The sequence below is a fragment of the Phascolarctos cinereus genome, unplaced genomic scaffold, assembly GCF_003287225.1.
Source record: "Phascolarctos cinereus isolate Bilbo 61053 unplaced genomic scaffold, phaCin_HiC Scaffold_5;HRSCAF=322, whole genome shotgun sequence".
NCBI classification, from domain to species: Eukaryota; Metazoa; Chordata; class Mammalia; order Diprotodontia; family Phascolarctidae; genus Phascolarctos; species Phascolarctos cinereus.
This window is the reverse complement of record NW_027555958.1, coordinates 38,244,831-38,264,096: the sequence shown is the minus strand read 5'-3', so window position 1 is coordinate 38,264,096 and position 19,266 is coordinate 38,244,831. Positions and strand designations below refer to the sequence as shown.

At 46.4% G+C, this 19,266-nt stretch overlaps 1 protein-coding gene across 1 annotated transcript in view; it reads left to right on the top strand.

Moving 5' to 3' along the window:
• The first annotated feature begins 5,960 nt into the window (after positions 1-5,960).
• LOC110192282 (acid-sensing ion channel 2-like) overlaps positions 5,961-19,266 on the top strand; it is a 358,620-nt gene continuing 345,314 nt past the window's right edge. Inside the window, exon 1 of the mRNA XM_020963360.2 lies at positions 5,961-7,950. Within this exon, the coding sequence (XP_020819019.1) occupies positions 7,219-7,950 (732 nt within the window). The 5' untranslated portion in view covers positions 5,961-7,218. The remainder of the gene's footprint in view (positions 7,951-19,266) is intronic.

Genomic DNA, 19,266 nt, shown 5'->3' with positions numbered 1-19,266 from the left:
GTGATCCCAGAGGTGAGAGGGATATAGAAGTACAAAAGGATTCAGGTTTGAGTGAAGACTGTCAGGGATAATGAGAATGAAGAGCTACAGAGGGGCAGGGAAAGAGGAAGAAGGAAGGTCTCACATAGTGGGGCCTCAGTTTCCAGCAGCAGTGGGTCCCTAAGGTTGGGGATGGGGGAGTATTCCTTTGGGAGGGGAGGAGACGGAAGCAGCAGATCCTGCTGGGTTAAAGTTCCCCGTGGCGCTTTCACTCTAGAATGGGATCATATGCTCATGGGATCACAGGTTTAGAGGTGGAGGGAACTTCAGAGGTCATTTATTCTGATTCCATCACTTTTACAGTTGAAGAAATGAAAGCTTAGAGAAAATAAGTGAATTGTACACCATTAGAATGAGAGTCATTATCAATGCCAGGATTTAAACCTATGTCCTGGACAAGTCATTCCTGTTTGCCTCAGTTTCCTCATCTGTCAAATGAGCTAGAGAAGGAAATAGCAACTATTTGAGTATCTCTGCCAAGAAAACCCCAAATGGGGTCATGAAGTCAGACATGAGTGATAAATAACTGAATAACAAACTCTGATTCTAAATCTAATGTTGTCACACTCTTTGTGAGTTCAGAGGTTCCTCCAGCATCAAGGGAACTAGGGCCTGGATGGAGGGGTGGCAATGACCATTGGGGTACTGCTCATGAATGCAGCATCATACACAGACTGACTGAGAAAGGATCATTTGCAATGACCTTGAGAACCATCCAGGCTCTGTCCCTCAGATTGCCCCTCCCTTTGCAGGACACTGTACTGTCCATTAGCAGGACCCAGGATGTCGTGGAGTATGGTGGAAGGAGCAATGGATTTGGGATCAGGGAACCTAGGTTCAAATCCTGAGTCTTTCACTCAATAGCTGTGTGACTTTGAACAAACTTCACTGGGCTTCAGTTTCCTCATATGTAGAGTGAAAAGTTCAGACTTCATGGTCCCTGAGGTCACTTTGATCTCTAAACCTAAGCCCTACGTTTGCATGAGTGCCCAGTTAGAGGAATGAATAAGGCAATGAAGTGAGACTCATTCCCTAAAAACGCAGCATATGGGCATTTAAAAGGGAACTTTGAGGGAGGGGGGAAGAGGGAGAATGTTAAAAAAAAAAGCCTGGAACATCAGTTGTTAACAGTTTTATAAACAGATGTAATGGTACCCTACCAGTGAGCATCTGGGAGATGCCACCTGCTTGTCCATACTACATGACCATAACTGCTGGCAGGTCATAAGTCTTTAGATCTTATCTACAGCATGATCTCAAGCTCCTGAGAAAATGGTTGAGAGGGGAGCAGAAAAGAAAGAGGAGTATGGAGAATCCCAAAAATTGTGTGCAGGACACCCTGCACCCTCTATATAGCCCTAAGTACTGATCAGACACCCCACCCCGCCTCAGCATCAGGATCTTTGCAGAACCATAAGGGGGATTTGGAAACACATACTCTTTGGGAGAATGAGTTTACTGCTGCTAGTGCGAGCCATCCTGTGTCTTGCCTTGCAATACTTGGCCAGACTGAACCATATGAACCACGGCACAACCCTTTTCATTCTACCTCTTACGCCATAGCCATATCACCTTCAGTCTTCTCTGTATATATCTTGTGTGTGTGTATAGTTGTTTACATGTTGCTTCCCCCACTAGAATGTATGCTCCTTGAGGAGAGGGACTATGTGTTTTTTTTTAACATTTGTTTCTATCCAGAGGGCTTAGCACATAGTAATAATTATAGCATTTACGTAGTGCTTAGGGGCAAGCTAGGCTGTGAAGTGGATAGAGTGCCAGGCCTGGGGTAAGGTAAGACCTGAGTTCAAATCTGGCCACAGAAACTTACTAGCTGTATGACCCTGGACAAGTCATTTAACCCTGATTGCCTCAGTTTCCTCATCTGTAAAATAAGCTAGAAAAGGACATAACAAACCACTCCATTATCTTTGCCAAGAAAACCCCAGAAAAGGTTAGAAAGAGTTGGACATGACTGAAAATGAGTAAACAGCAATAACAACAACATACAGTGCTTCTGGTTTGTAAAATACTTTATATATTAGCTGTTTTTTTCCTCACAACAGCCCTGGGAGGGAGGTTATGATTCCATTTTACGGATGAGGAAACTGGTGGAGATAGGGTAGAGAGAATGGTCAGACCTACACATTAGGAAGATTAACTTGTTATGATTCCATTTTACAGATGAGGAAACTGGTGGAGATAGGGTAGAGAGAATGGTCAGACCTACACATTAGGAAGATTAACTTGACAGCTGAGTGGATGGATTATGGTGGAGAAAGGCTTGAGGCAGGGAGCCCAACCAGAAGTCTATGGCAATCATCCAGTCCATGTGTGTGCTATGAGTGGCAATCTGATACTACAGAAGGGGCTCTGGAATGGAAATTGGGACCCAGATTAATACCCAAGTTCAGCTACTAACTTGCTAAGTGACCTTGGCTAATTCACTCAATCTCTGCTGGACTCAGTTTCCTTCTGTAAAACAAAGTCAGACTGGGGATGTAGAGTGGTATGGTCAAAAGAATCCTGGATTTGTCCTAAAAAGACATGGGTTCATCCACCCTTCTGTGGCGGTGGGAGGTCCACAGGTGTTACACATTGTACCTTTTCAGACTTTTTCAATTTATCTATTGATCAGTTGTGGGGGAGGGTTCCTTTCTAAATATTATTTGTTATGTGGGATAACTCTATGGGAAAGGGAGGGAAAGGATAGTGGAAATAACTATGATGATGAAAGAAACAGAAGACATCGATAAAAACATATTTTTAAAAAAGACATGGGTTCCAATTTTGATTGTACCGCTTATTACCTTTGTCACCTTAGGCAATCTCTTCTTTTCCAGAGCCATAGATTCCTCATCTATAAAACAAGAGAATTGGACTGGATGAAATCTAAAGCTTCTTTTAGCTCTGAATCTGTAATCCAAAACCCCAGTGGGACAGGGAGGTAGACTAGTGGAGTAGAAACACTAGATTTGGAACCAAAGAACCAATCCTAGAGCTGCCATTTACTGTGTGACCTTAGGCAAGGTACATACCATTTCTGGGCTTTCTGCATCTTCAAAATGAGGAGTTGGATTATGACTTCTAAGAAACCTTACAGCCCTAAACCTATGATTTATAATTCTGTGACTTAAGTGGTCTCTAAAGTTCTCCCAGCTTCAAATCTACAATTGTATCATCTCTGAAATTATGAGCAACCTGTGGTGCCCTATTTACCTCTGTATATTGGTATGTGTTCACGTGTGTGTGTGTGTGTGTGTGTGTGTGTGTCTGTCTGTCTGTCTGATTTCCTAGCCCATGCCAAAGCCCAAACAACATAATTAAGCCTGGTGAACATTAGGAGCTACAGGATTTAGCGGGCATCCCAGTCCAGAGACTCATATACATTTAAATTTCAAACGCAATGGAAGATTTTGAGATTAGGAGAGAGAGAAAAAAAAAAACCAGGGCTGCAGTTGTATTAATGAACATTAATATAAAGTGAGCCTGAGCTGGGTTATTGTTAGTCTGGGAATCAGTCACTGTGTGGAGTGGGAGGAGAGAAATGGGGCAGCCTCTATTGGTGAATCTCCTACATTTTGTGTGCTCAGAGTGGTCCATCTTGGGACTCATTCCATCTGAATGGCCATTATGTGGCCAACAGACAGGCAGAGGAGGTGGGGTGTGGGACTGGCAGGAGATAAAGGGAAGGGCTGTGTGTGTGTGTGTGTGTGTGTGTGTGTGTGTGTGTGTGTGTGTGTGTGTAGTGGGGTGAAAAAAGGAGAAGCTGGTCTTCCTTCTGGGAATCAGAAGTTGGAGTCAATAGCGCAGGAAGAAGAGATCCTAACCCACTTCTCCAGGGGATAAAAATGGAGTGATGGTTGAATCAGCCTTTTCTCTTCCCCCCTCCCATTCTCATTCCCATCCTCATCCTCACTCCAGGAATAGCTCCAAATTTAAGCAGAAAGACTTCCCTGAAACCCCAACTCTCTGCGGTCAATTTTTCAATTTGGCAATGACAAGGACATACCTGACTGGGGCCAATCCTATTCAAAATGATGAAGTAGGCAAAATGTATCACTCGAGACCCAAGCCTCCCTCTCTCTGTCTTCAGCTTGGGTCATGGAGAGCTTCTTCCTTCTCCCTCCTCCCACCCCCATCAAAACCTCCACAGACCTGGATGTGATAAACTCATCACATTGAACTGTAAATGACAGGCAGTTTTTCAAATATTACCTCTAGGGAGGAAGTCTCAGACAATCAAGAAACAAATATTTATGTCCTTTTGTAGAAGCAAGTGTTGAATTTAGAGTCAAAAGACCTGGATGCTTGGCCTGACTGCCACTAATAGGTTATGTGATTATGGTGTGTGGGAAAAAACATCTACCCTTTCTCTGAGCCTGTTTCATTTGTAAAAAGAGAAGTATAAAACCTGTCTTAAAGGCAGTATATGACATAGTAGAGATCTGGCCTTGAAAGCCAAAAAGAGCTGAGTTCAAATCCAGACTCTGACAGGCTCTGTGGTCTGGGAGGGTCACTTAATCTCTCAATGCCCCCAGGTAAATATCTAAGATGGTATATTGCAGAAAAGGTGTCAATTTGCAATGGTCAAGGGAATTCCCTGGACCAATGAAATCGCAGTTGCAGTCTTTAGCCTAATATCCACCCTACTTATTTCACAGCATGGTTGTGAGGTTGGGTGGAGATAATGGATGTGGAAGCTATTTGTAGGCTGTAAAGTGCTGTACAGCTCTTATTACCATGCTAAGCAGGGTGTCCCAAAAGTCTTAGTGCAGGCTTCAGCTTTTAATAACAGAAAACTGCACTAAGATTTTTGGAGTCTATATATGCAATCTAGCAGCTGCTCCCTCCATACAGGATGTTTCACCTCCTAAGTGCCTTCCCTCAGCTACTCCCCCATCTGAAATGCACTCCATCCTCACAGCTATCTCTTGAAATTGGTAGCTCTGTTGAAGGCTCAGGTCAGACACCCCCTTCTTTAGGAGGCCTTCCCTGATCCCCATGACCCAGGCTGTTAAGGTTCTCTTCTTAAATTAGTTTATCAAATCTTGAATATTCCTTGCTTTGTCTCTGAGTGAACTGCTTCTGTTTCCTGAGTTAATAAGCTTCCTGAGGGCAGGCTCTGCTTTGTTTTTCTCTCAGGATCACTAAAGTACAGTACCTGCTACTCTGTGGGGCCTTTTGGATTGAATTGAAAGACTACTAAAAACAAAAGCCTGGGGTATCTATGTCTCGGGTGAAGTGTATAAGTAAGGACCAGTGGAGTTCAGGGCTTGAGAGATCACTCCGGGCTAGGGTGTCAGAATATGCCAGAACTAAAGATTGAGTCATCTGCCAAAAAGCCCACCTGTGTGACCCTTTGCTTGATGACCTAGGAGAACTTGGTAATAATTTCTCAAGGTGGGGGACACAGAAAGGGGCAGAGGAGGCACCCAGCTGTGGTAGAAAGAGAGCTGGACTTGAGAGTTAGGAGAATAGATCTCACTCTTGGCTTTGTACCACTTAATTGTGTGTGACCTTGGGTGAGTTGTTTCTTTTCTCTGGGCCGCAGTTGTCTGTTGCCTAAATTAAGGGGGTTGAATTTAGGGAGATAATCTCTAAAGTGCCTTCCAGCTCAAAATCCTAGGATTCTATGACTAGAATGGAGAAGGGATGGGGACTTCTGCATGTTTCAGAACGCAGTGGGGACAGCGCCAAATACTTAAGGGGGAGGAGTTGCCCAAGAATCTAGGCCCCCATGCTCCCCTGCAGTGGGGTGAAGCGCCCCCCCCACACACACACACGCGGTGCCAGGCGTCCCCCCACCCAGCTGACTCCTGCAAGCAGCTTCCCACTCGGTGCGCAGCGGCCACAGCGGCCAGGAATTAAAATGCAGTGAGGAGGAGCCGGGGCGCGTCAGCACCGTGTCTCCAAGAGCGCACACAGCTCGCTGCTGCCTCAGCCCCTCCCGGAACCGCGGGGCCACCGAGGCTGAGGAGGAGGTGGAGGTGGAGAAGGAGGGGAGCAGTTGCTCAGAGCCCAACCGCGCCTGACGTGCGCGGCCGCAGCCCAAGTTCACCCCGGGCTCCAGACGCCCCAGGTCAGGACAGGAAAACAGGAGATAGTAACGGGCCGTGGTTCTTGGAGCCTCTAGAGAGGAAGGGGCAACCGGATCTCACTGAAGGTGGCTCCGCAGTCTTCCAGTTCCCGATGCCCGGGCAGGGAGGAGGAGCCGCGGCAGGGGCAAGGGGGGGGCTGGAGCGTTCCGAGAACACTGGCTGGATCTAGGAGAACCGGCAGAGGGAGCGACGCTGTACGGCCGCAGCAGCCACCGAGCCTGAGCCTGAGCCTAAACCGGGCCGGGGGAGCGAGCCCCCTTCCCTCCTGTCACCCAGAGAAGCCCCCAGACCCACGAGAGAGTGGGACGCAGCTTATGCGAGAGGAAGGGGCGACTGCCCTGACGCGGTAGTAGGGGGAGCGCAACAGCTGGGCGGGGGAGCAACGTTCAGACCTCCCTCGGAGCAGCCTGGAGGGTCCGATTGGGAAGGTGAGGTAGATAACGGGAAGGGGCACCCGGGCAATCTGCGGCTCCCGCTAGCCCCAACCCAGTCCTTAACACACCCACCCACCCACCCTCTCGCCCTGGAGTCAGGGGAGGCCTCTGGGGGCGCTCGTTCCCCAGCTCTCTGTCGCCCGTGTCCCGGCGACGCTGGGCTAGTGGACTGGGACTGGCGGGATTCGTGGCAGGGAAGAGAAGGAAGCGGGGTCCCCAGAGCAGTCACGTCGGTCTGGCGTCCCTCCCCCAGGATGCCTATCTAAGACCAGGATTAGGGGAAACTCGAACCAGGGTCCCCCGGGGGCCAGGACGACGGGGGCGGGAGCCGTTTGGCGTGGGGTTGGAGAGGCGGTGCCCGGGGGGTCCCCGAGAGAGGTAGTGCGCGGAGAGAGATCCCGGGGCCAGCAGGGCGGGGAGCCGCTCCGGGAGAGGCCAGTGCCAGGGGCGGCCAGCGGAGGCAGTGCCCGGTCCCGGGTGGGTGCCCGCGGAGGCGGCGCCGGGAGGGCATGCCGCGCCACCGGGGCTCCTTCCGGGCGCACGCTTCCCTGGCGCGGGCTGCGCGTTGCTGCTGCTGCTGTTGCGGACTCCCATGGCGGCTCCGCCTGGCCGGGGCTGCCTTCCCCCTCCGGCCGCGGACTGAATGAATGAGCCGGAGCAGCGGAGGAGCCGGGCTGCCCCCCGCGGCGGGGGCGGCGGCGGCGGCACTGAGCCCCTCGGGACGCTTCCGCATGGCCCGCGAGAAGCCCGGGGGGGCGGCGGCGGTGGTGGCCGGGCAGCCCGGGGGCGGCCGGAACGACGGCCGGGAGCGGGCGCTACCGCGCTCGGGGCCCCGGCGAGGGCGGCTGCCACTCAGCCGCGCTAAACTGCACGGGCTGCGGCACATGTGTCCGGGACGCACGGCGGCCGGGGGCTCCTTCCAGCGTCGGGCGCTGTGGGTGCTGGCCTTCTGCACCTCGCTGGGCTTGCTGCTCTCCTGGTCCTCGAACCGCCTTCTCTACTGGCTCAGCTTCCCCTCGCACACGCGGGTGCATCGCGAGTGGAGCCGCCAGCTGCCCTTCCCGGCCGTCACCCTGTGCAACAACAACCCGCTGCGCTTCCCGCGTCTTTCCAAGGGGGACCTTTACTACGCCGGCCACTGGCTCGGGCTGCTGCTGCCCAACCGCACTGCCCGGCCGCTCGTCAGCGAACTGCTCCGAGGGGACGAGTCTCGCCGCCAGTGGTTCCGCAAGCTGGCGGACTTCCGCCTCTTCCTGCCGCCGCGCCACTTCGAGGGGATCAGCGCCGCCTTCATGGACCGCCTGGGTCACCAGCTGGAGGACATGCTTCTCTCCTGCAAGTACCGGGGCGAACTCTGCGGGCCTCACAACTTCTCCTCTGTGAGTTGGCTCTCTAGTTACCCCCTCCCCCGGGCGGCGGGCTCCCTCTTCTCTCCTCATCCTTCCAGGATGCCTGTCTGTCTCCAGATCAGGCAGCCAGTCTTCTGGCTGATGCTTCCCACTCTCATGGGGCCTGAGTCAAACCCTTATCCGACTTTGGGACTCTTTCCTTTCCCTCCAATCCCTTTCTTTACTCGACACTACCTCATTGCAGCCAGGACCCTGTGTCCCATCCCTAGCCCCAGCAGGCTCACCCAAGTGAAGCTGCTGGGGATAATCTAAAAAAGGAAGAGGTCCCCGCTGCCCATCGGGGTGCTCAATGCCTCTTCCCCGCTGCCCTTCTAGCCTTAACTCCAAATCTTCTTTCTCTCCCCCCCCTCCCCCGTTCCTACAGCCCTTAGCGCCAAGCAGGTGGGATGGATCCTGTTGGCTGGGTAGGTGGGAAGAAAGGGATGGGGAAAGAAGAGAGGCCAGTTCTGTCCAAGCAGGTAGTGTTTGTTGTCTTTGGGGGAGGGAGGGAGGACGAAACAATAATACAATCGATTCAGTAAATAGGCCAGCTGCTAAACACCCAGAGATGCTCAGCAGCCTCACTAAGACTGATGTCTCAAACACAGAAGCTCTGTTTAGATTCTGGGGAGGGAACTCCTGAAATGTCACCCATCATAGAAACTGCAGGTGGCCTGGGTCTTTGCCCAGACAGTGAGGGCATATATAGCCAGGGAACCTTTGGTACAAGGACGGGAGTACCATAGCTCTCCCTGGCTTTCACCAAGGAAAAGTTGCTAACTCAGGGTTGGATAGAATGTTCTCTCCTGGTGGAAAGCAGCATGGGAAGGGGCGATAGAGAGGACTCCTAACAGTTAGCGACAAGGAGATTCTGGGCTGGGAATTTGTAAGCGATTGTATGTGCTCATTCCCCACATGCAGTGGGTCTGGATAAAACACCTGTCTGACAGAAGGCAGATTTGTGGAATCTTGACAACTAGGATTTCAAGGGCCCTAGAAGAAGGAAGCTGGCTTAACTATTTGGTGTTTCATTTTTTTTTTCAACATGCTATTGAAGGTTGCTGTGTGTTTTAGGTTTCTTAAAGAAAATATATATGTGTGTGTGTATAAATATGTGTGTGTGTGTGTGTGTGTGTGTATAATGTATATATGTATATATTGTTAGCTGGGGGGGCTTTAAAAAAAACAGCACCCAGTGATCAGTCTTCAGTGGGAGACTGATGGGAAGGTAGAGGGTGCTATGGAATGACCTCTTGAGCTGAGTCATAGGACTCAGAGACTGAAGCCTGACTCTTCCTCTTATTACCTGTGTGACCTTGGTCAAGTCAAATATCTCCTGGGAGCCTCAGTTTACTCATTTGTAAAATGAGGTGGTTGGGTTAGAGACCTTTGAGTCTTTATGATGTTAGGGCATGTATTTCCATAATGGGACCAGCTGGGCTTGCCATAATTCAGTTTACCTGTGTGTAAGCATGGTATGTTTCCTGACCTGCTATTTCTGCTGTTCTTTCTTTATTTTTCTTTATTATTTCTTGACAGTTGCACCCCTTGTCTTGCTCTGAGTCTCTACATGGAGTGGGCCTGGATCAGAGCCTGCCATAGCATTCTTGCTGTTGGCTAGGGGTTTGTTTGTTTGTTTATTTGTTTTTATTACTGTCCTGGTTAGCTGCTGAACTATCAAATGGGCCTGGCACTGAAGCTTTTCTCCTCAGGCTGCTTCCTTTGAACAATCATTCCAAACTTCGTAAAGATGAATTTCATCTGTCTGGGATTCTATTTGGTTGGCTGTTTATTGATTGACTGATCGATTAGTAGCCTCCTTCAGGTGGTAGCAAAGTAGACATGCTGCACGAAAGCTTCAATAAGTTTTACCCCCAATCAAGCATTTGTTGAGCACCTGCTGACGTGTCAGGCACTGAACTCGGTTCTGGGGATGCAGAGATTGAAGCCAATAGCTGCTGCCCTCAGAAAGCTTAGATTCCAATGAGGGATAGAACAGGCAGGTGGTGGACTGGAGGGGTAGCAGCTGAGGGGAGTCAGGGAAGAAAATCGTGTGGAAGGCATTACTTGAGTTGAGTTTTGAAGGAAACTAGTGATCCTAAATGGTGGGAAAGACCAGCACTGGACTGAAAACCGCAAGAAATGAAACCTGTCAAGTCATAAAACTTAAAGCAAATCCACATGACAATCCTTCATTCCCTCCCATGTGCCCCTTGACCTTTTAGGGTTTTTTGGACAGAATTCTTCCTTGCTATTGGACCCATACTTTGTTCATTCTTTCAGCATGTTTATTAAGTTCTTACTATATCTCAGGAGCTAACCTCTACATTCTTCATACTTCTCTGTGTTCAAAATATCCATCTTCAGGGGCAGCTAGGTGGTGCAGTGAATAGAGCTCTGGCCTTAGAGTCAGGAGGACCTGAGTTCAAATCCAGCCTCAGACACTTACTAGCTGTATGACCCTGGGCAAGTCACTTAACCCCGATCACTTCAGCAAAAAGTTAAATATGTGTGTGTGTGTGTGTGTGTGTGTGTGTGTGTGTGTGTGTGTGTGTATACATACATCTTCATTTGGCATAGACATTCCCTCCTTCCTCTGAGAGGCAACATGACACAGTAGAAAGAGAAGTCTTTGGTACTGGGTTCAAATCCTGATTCTATCACTGTTTCTGTCAGGGGAAGTCACTTCTTTTGAGGTCTGTTTCCTCTCTGTAAATGGAAGGGGTTGGACAAGATGACCTCCAACCTAAGAAATGTTCCAGCTTTAAATCTATTATTCGAAGCCACCTAGGTTGGCTGTCTCATCCTAGAAGGCTTTGATCTTGTGCCTCATGCCTGCTCCTCCCCCCTGCCCGCTACACACACACACACACACACACACACACACACACACATCTCTGTTAAAGTGCATATTCCCATGACCTCTTGTAACCCTATCATGGGACTTCCCTAAGGAATATCAATGCCTAACAGTGGTAGGCTAATATGGATGCCCCAAGTTTGGAAGCTACTTTTCCTCTGATAATTCTGGAAGCCATTTCAGAAAGATCCTTAACCTGCCATGTGGTCCTGTCATTCTTCCACCAAGAATGCCACCAATGGGATCATCTTCATCCAAGCCAATCTCTAGATGGAATTTTTATGGGTCAGTCACACCAGAACTGGGCTCTAGCCTCAGATACTTTTCCTGTTTAACAATTGGAAACTTTCTATTCACTTAATGGGGGGAGGGAGAAGATGAGGAACAATGCTTTGAATGATTCCCTGACCTCTATGGTTCTCTAGACCCCAGAGGAGCTCGGTTTTACTAGCTAACAAATCAGTTAGAAAGATATCATGCAAGTGATTTCCCTGGGGTGGCACACTGACTCTCACTCATAACCTTTCTTCTATTCATGCCAATGGACCTTTGCTCTGAATGCCGATTGTATAACCACCTGGGTGTGTTTGGAGTTAAGGGGCCTGGGGGTGGCTTTGGGACTTCTCTTTCTCCAGCTGGTTCTGAGTGTGGCTATTTACATTCCTGTTTAGGTTTAGTGTAATTATCCAACTGCTAATCCAATTAGCATCATTAATAAAAGGAAGTTCACTGTTTCTCAATGCCCATTCTATTTCAGTGGCCCTGGAGGTTCTGGCTCTGGGATTTTGGCACTTCTGCTGTCTTTCCCGGTGTTGCAAAGAGCAGCCTTCCCATTCATTGGCTAGGATGGAGGGTGTGAGAGAGCCAGCTCCAACAGTTATTTGGGCACCATACCTAGGACACCATACACACTTAGGGGTATGTATTGTGTTGGGGGGAAGGGTGGCAGGTGTCTATACTGGCTACTGTAGGGTCAACTGCAGAACCAGGAAGCAGTGAGACATTTTTCACATGTTTAGGGGGGATTCTTCTGCTAATAGATAGGCCCTGGGAGATAGGGATGCAGAAGGGGTTGGGGAGTAGCCACCTGTTTCCATCACGCCAGCTTATACCATTCAGAGTGGTAGTGTGTTATAATGGAACACTGGACTTGAATTTAAAAGTCTTGGGTTCAAATCACAGCACTACCACTTCCTGGCCACATGATGATAATAAGTTGCTTCTCCTTTCTGAATCACAGTTTCCTCATTTGCAAAATGGTAATAATACTTTCATTGCCTACTTCATGAAGTCATTGTAAGGAAAACATTAGGGGCAGCTAGATGGCTCAGTGGATAGAGCACTGGGCCCAGAGTCAGGAAGACCTGAGTTCAAATCTGACCTCAGACACTCATTAGCTGTGTGACCCTGGGCAAGTCATTTAACTCCGCCTCAGTTTCTTCATCTATCCAACGAACTGGACGAGGAAATGAGAAGCCACTCCAGCATCTTCACCAAGAAAACCCCACATGGGGTCACGGAGAGTTGGACGTGGCTGAATGATTGAACAACAGCCAATGAAAGGACTTTGTAAACCTTATTTTTTCTTTTTGGACTGGATCTGTGATTTCATTGGTCAGGAAACTCCTTCCATCAATACAGGTCAGCAGCTCCTGAAACTTCCAGTCTTAGAGACTTGCCTGGGGCACTAACAGATTTAGTGATTTACCCAGAGCGAACTCAGGTCTTCCTGACTCCAAGGCCAACTTTCTACCTACTATTCCACCTCGTCCCTCCTGTGAACCTTATACTGTTAAAAATGTGAATGATCATAAAATATTACTATGTTTGAGTCCTGCGTGTTCATAGCCAAACATTTTCTAAAGCCAAAAGAAATATTTGTTTTGGTCCCTTTAAAACAGTTTGGCTGCTATCAGCAAGAGAGACAGAAAATAAGGCTCTGAGCAGCATTTCTGTATAACACTGACCTTTTCGGCTGAAATGCTGCTCAGAAAGACCTGAAGTACTGATGTAGGGAGGGTCTATTTAGGAAGATAAGGAAAGTCCCCTTGCTATTGACAAGCAGCATACTATAGACCATAGAGCATTGGACTTGCCATCAAGACCTGGGTTCAAATCTCACTCCAGATACTTAGTAGCTGATTGACCCTGGACAAGTCACTCTTTACCTCAATCTCCTTCTCTGTAAAATGATGGGTTTGACTCACTGGTCTCTGAGGTCCCTTCCAGCTCTAAATCTGTGGTCCTATCAGAGCAGAGGTCTTGCTTCCTAGGGCAAGCATATGAAAGTAACAAAGGTTAAGTCAATATAATGGCAAACAGCAAGCTGTTGTTAAAAAAGCCCGTGACCAGAAGGTGGGAGATCTGGATTTATTTCTAGCCCTGGCACTTACTACCTGTGTGACCTTGAACAAGCTGCTTAACTTCCTTGAGCCTCGGTTTCCACATCTGCAGAATGAGGGATTTGGAGTAGATGGTGTTGGTGGTAATAATAATAACAATAATATAAAATATTTCTTATCTATCATATAAATATGTTTCTATATAATATGTTCACGTATGTGTGTGTATGTACAATAGCTAACATTTATATAGTAGCTACTATGGGCAAGGCACGATGCTGAGTACTTTACAATGATTATCTCATTTCATCCTCACCATAATCCCAGCAGGTAGGTGCTATTACTATCCCCATTTTCCAGATGAAGAAACTGAGGCAAACAGAAATTAAATGACTTGTCCAGGGTCACACCACTGGTAAGCCCTCTTCTAGTTTTCGGTCTTTGTTCCTATTGTCCGGAAGGGGTTCTATTAATAATAGCTAACATTTATCTAACACTTAATACTTGCAAAGTCCTTAACTTACATTGCTTTATCTGATACTCATTTTATTCCTGGAAGGGAGGTACCGCTGGTACTATTTATGCCCTTTTCACAGAGGGGGAAACTGAGAATCAGAGCAGTTCACCTGGCACTGCTAAGAGGTGAGGTTGCTTCTGGCTGTTTCACTTTCCTCCCCATTAGACCAAATAGTCTCTAAAGTCCCATTCAGCTCTGTTATTCTGTGCCTTGAGTGGTAGTTAGAGAAGAGAAAGGACAGGGTTCTGGGATCTCAGAAATGGCTGAATCAGAGAGCCACCATGGCTGAAATGTACGCATTATTGAAGCGTTAAAGCATAGAAGATGATTGATAGATGTTTCAACGAGAAACATACAGACCTTTGCCCAGTGATTTCACTTTGGGGAAACATAGCAAGAAATCGAATGTAGACTCAGAGCTCCAAGCAGCTGAATTGACCAAAATACAGTTTGATTCTGGGATTGGGGGGGGGGGGGAGTTGTCGTCGAAGCCAATCAAAGTGCTGTCAATCAGACAGCTAGGCAATTGATCCAGTTGAGCCATTAGGTGCCTGTCTTCTGACAAAAGAACCCCTTCTCCTCCTAGGCATTTTGGTTAGGCCAAGATGCTAGGGATGGATTAGCTACTGGGCCGCCTGATAAACTTACAAAATTTTGAGGTAGAGAAGGACCTTGGGAGATCATTTAGTTCAGACGTGTTACACTTGCTGCCTGCTGGCCCCAAACTCTCAAGTGCAACCAGACTAAATTAAAAAATAATTAAGAACTGTTTAACAAAATAAATATATAATTTTACATAAATGATGTCAATTTTTGATTTCCTGAGTTGAGATGCAGCCTGTAGGGATTCATTTTTATTTGAGCCTGACATTACTATTCTAGTCCAAGCCTCTTATTTTACTGATGAGGAAACTGAGTGACTTGACCAAGGTCACAGAGGTCTTTTGCCTGGTGATCAGCTAGGTGGTACAGTGGTTAGAGTGCTAGACTTGGAATCAGGAAGACCTGAGTTCAAATCCTACTTCTCTCAGACACTTACTACCTGTGTGGCTCTGGAAAAGTCACTTAACCTCTCTCTGCCTTAGTTTCCTTATCTTTACAATGGGGGTGATAACACCTACTTTACAGCGTTATGAGGATAACATATGTATGTGAAGTGTTTTACGTATCTTGAGGTGCCATATAAATGCCTAATTATGGTCAGGTAGACTGGATCTAAACAGAGTTCTCTCTCCAGAGGGCTGATGAAGGTTCTGGGAAGAAAGAAATCCATTTGTGTGGTGTATATGGAAAATATACAAAGTTGGCCAAAGCCTGCCCTTGAAATAATTTCTATTAGAGAGTTGCCATTGGCCCCATCCATAGGATCATTGGGCTTAAAACTGAAAGGAATCCAATCTAACTCTCTTATTTTACTTATGAGGAAACTGAGGCTCAAAGGGATGGATTGAGTTGCTCAAGAGTGCAAAAGCATTAAATAGAAGACAGGAGATTCAAACTGGGATCCTCTGACTCCAAATGATAATAGCCCACATTTACGTAACACTTCTAAGGTTTGAAATATTTTCCACATTTAAAGTCATTTTCTTGTTGCAACAACCTTGTGAAGAAGGAGCTACTACTATCTCCCCAGTTTAAAATGAGAAAACTGAAGCTCAGAGATGTTCAGGGGTTGCCCATGGGTCACCCAGTGACTCAGGTGGGATGTGACACCTAGTCATCTTGTCGACAAGTCCAACATTCTCTCCATCATGCTTTTTTGCTTTTTAATTCTTAGATGGACAATAGGGTATATTGGAAACAATAGTAGCTGGTGGGAACAGTAGACATGTAGCTTCGGGCAAGATTTCTAACCTCTCTATTCCTCAGTTTCCTCATTTGTCAAATGGAGTCAACATGACTTGGACTACCTCCCTTGCAGGATTCTTGTGTGGAAAGTTGTTAGTAAAACTTAAAGCTTATTTAAATGTGTGAATTACCCCCTTAGTACAGCCAGTCCACTTGTCCTGAATCCCTCTCAGAGTTCTGCTCTGACAGGCCCAGACTTGAAGCTGAGCTCTACCAGGAGGTCAGAAAGAGACTATGAGATGGGGTGCTAGAAGGTGCTTTTTTATCACCTCTGAGGGGTAGAATCTAGCTCATTTAGTCATCTTGCATGGCGGGTTCTCTGAAGTGCCTCTAGGCTGTGTCTGGGCAAGAATGCTCAAATTGGCTGTAAATGAAAGATGCACTCTCTGCATTGCTTGTAGCCCACCTTCATTGCCCTGTGAGCAGTGGGAGGGATCTCAACAGCTGATTTCCTTCTGTCTTGTTTAATTGGGTTTGAATGCCTGTGGTCACAGGGCCTTCAGAAAAAGATGAGGGGAGATGGGATGGCCTCAAGGCCATTTAAAAACTCCTTCGGGATCGCCAAATACTCCAAAGTAACCTGAAGTATCAGAGCTTCAGGAGGGATGGCTTTTGGGTGCTTCAGTTATCTGGACATCTGCTAGATCAGGATTTTTAGCCTTTTTATATATCATAGACCCTTTTGACAGTCTGGTGAAGTCTATGGACCCCTTCTCAGAATACATTTTAAATGCGTAAGATAAAAATATGTGGGATTACAAGAGAAGGCAGTTATGTTGAAATACAGTTATTAAAATATTTTTAAAATAAGTTCATGGATCCAGGTTAAGGACCTCTGTGCTAGAAAGTTCCTCTCCTTCTTACCCTCCAAAGGAACAGCTTATAAGTTTCTCAACTTGTTTTATTGATAATTATATCCTTTAGAAGACAAAAGAGCCAAAAAGAGAATTCTACTCTAGACCTGATGCTCAGCCACATGGAGTAACTTGATGTAGAGGCAAAGTGACTCTTCCATCTTGAAATTTATGACAGGGGAGAGGAAAGTTGGATCTAGTCTATTTAGATTTCAGAAGAATCTCATGGACTAAAAATCTAGCGGGAAAGTCAGCCCAGGAGGTATGGGAAACTCTAAAGAATGAAATTCTAAAGGCCTAAAAAATAATTCTAATGAGGAAGAAGATGGGAACTGTCTAAAGACAGATTTTTAAAAAGGTATGTCAGAAGACAGCATGACATAGTGGGGCTAGCCTCAAAACTAGAAAGATTCAGGCTCAGTGCCACCTTTGGCACAAATTCAAAGTGTACCCCTGGGCCTGTGGGACTCAATTTCTTGGTACTCTACAAGTTGCTAAGAAGATGCTGGCTTGCATTGATACAGGAAGTTTCTTCACCTGGGAATCCCTAATACCAGTGAAGTCGCAGATCCAGTCTCTATGTAGAAGTTGAAAACAAAGACAAGTAGCAAAAGATGCATCCAACAATATGTCATAGTTTCGTAAAAAGGGTCAGGAATATTGAAAGTCAGAATGAGCTGAAGCTAAGGATAACGAAAAAGGCTGGTTCTTTTTTTCATGAAGTTTTTTTTTTTTTGAGAGACAGTAAGATCAGAGAAGGAATAGGATCACTGCTTGGGGTGGACAGAACAATGATAACTGATAAGAGAGACAAGACATGGCCACTAAACTCTTTCCTTCCCTCCTACCACCATTTTTTTTTCTTCCAAAGAGAACAACCTTTGGACCACAAAGTAGACTAATGACTAATTGTTGCTCATCCTTCATTTTTGAAGAGGACCAGTTACATCACAGGATGATGTCTTGACTTGTTGGATTTAAGTGAGGCAATTGTTACCCACAGTATGTAATGATATAGTAAGAGACCACCAAGCTGCTCTTGATGACATTACCTAGCTACATGTTATCTGGCCCAGTTGAATTACACTCTAAGGTACTTCAAGAACCTCAGGGTGTGATTGTTGGGCTATACAGGATCAGTGATCTTAGAAAAATTGTGGAGAATAGGACAGGGACCCAGGATTAGAAAAGGGCCAGTATTGTCTTGATTAAAAAAAAAAAAACGTAAGAAGACGGAGTATTTGAACTGTAAGACAGTAAACTTGACTTTGATTCCTGGCAAAATTCTAGAATGTGTTAGTAAAGAGCTGGTAGTGACTATCTAGAAAAGAAAATGGCAGTCATAAGAAATCACTAGCATGGCATCGACAAAACAGGTCATAGTAGACTAACTTCATTTCCTTTTCCAGTTGATTGGTAGATCAGGTAACATTTATCCACAAAGCATTTGGTAAAGTCTCCTATGCTCTTCTTATGGAAAAGATGGAGAGACAAGAGAAACATGGTTGTATAATTAGGTAGAGACAGAATCTACTGTTGGGCCTATTACATTCATGGTTTGATGTCAGCTTGGCAGGAGGTATGCACCAAAAATCTATCATTATCTCTGTGCTTTGTCAATGACTTGGAGAAGTTAAAGATGGCATACCTATCATATTTTTGAGTGACACAAAACTAGGGAAAGGGGCTAGCACACTAGATGATGAGTCAGGATTCAAAGAGATCTTAATAGCCTGGAGCCTTGGGCTAAATCTAATAAGACGAAATTGAATAGCATTACATATAAAGTCTTATATTTGGGTTCACGTAGTCATAGAATCAGAGAACCTTGGAGGTCATCTATTCTGACCTCTTCATTTTAGAGATGAGGAAAATAAGGCCCAGAGAGGATGAATAACTGGACCAAGGTCACACAGATAGTAAAGACACAAATTCAAGTACTAGGACTTTCCGCTGTCACCTGATTCCCCCTGGACTTCAAAGATTCAAAGTAGGGAAGAGAAGTCATGAGTGGGCAGCAGTTTGTCCAAAAAAGAAATAGATCTTCGTGGGTTGCAAACTCAATTTTAGTCAACAGTTTGATATGTCAGCAAAGAAAACTGCTGCCGTCTTAGGCTTCTGACTGAGAGATATTGTGTCCAGGCATAGAGAGTTGAAGGATGTGCTGTTACATACCATCATCGGACCCCATCTGGAGTGTTGGGTCCAGTTCTGGGTACCATATTTTAAGAAAGACAGTGATAAACTAGAGGAAGACGATTAGAATGGTGAAGGGTCCATGCATGTGAGGATTAGTGGAAGGAAGTGAAGATACTCAATCTGGAGAAGAGACTTAGTTGAGGGGTGGGGTGGGGGAAGGGGACATAATAACTGTAGTCAGGTATTTGAAGAGTTGATATATAAAAGAAGGAATGGACTTCTGTTTGTCCTATTTGGCCCCAGGGGAGCAATGGATGGAAATTGAAGACAGGTACATTTGGGTGTTTTGCAGTAAAATGCATCCTAGAGGTTGTCAAGTGGAGGCTGGAACCCCATTTGTAAATATGCTCCAGAAGGGATTCTTATTCCTAGTTAGAGAAGCTGGCCTCAGAGGCTCCTTTCAGCTCTGAAGTGATGTGATTATGTGAATGTGGGAAATGCCTCCTGGACCTAAGAGCATGAATCCCCACAAATGCTTTGCAGAGAGCATTCCTTTTGAGGGTCAATGGAAAAGTCCAAAGTGGGAGTAGGTAGGATTTTTTCTCTTGGACCAGACTTGTTACGTCATTGGCAAAAAGAATTTCTGGTAAGGAGACTTTCTAATAGAGGGTAGAGTGACTTATGGTCATCGAGAGTTGTCTCAGATATTGAGAATTTAAGTGACTCATCCAGGGCCACACAGCTGGA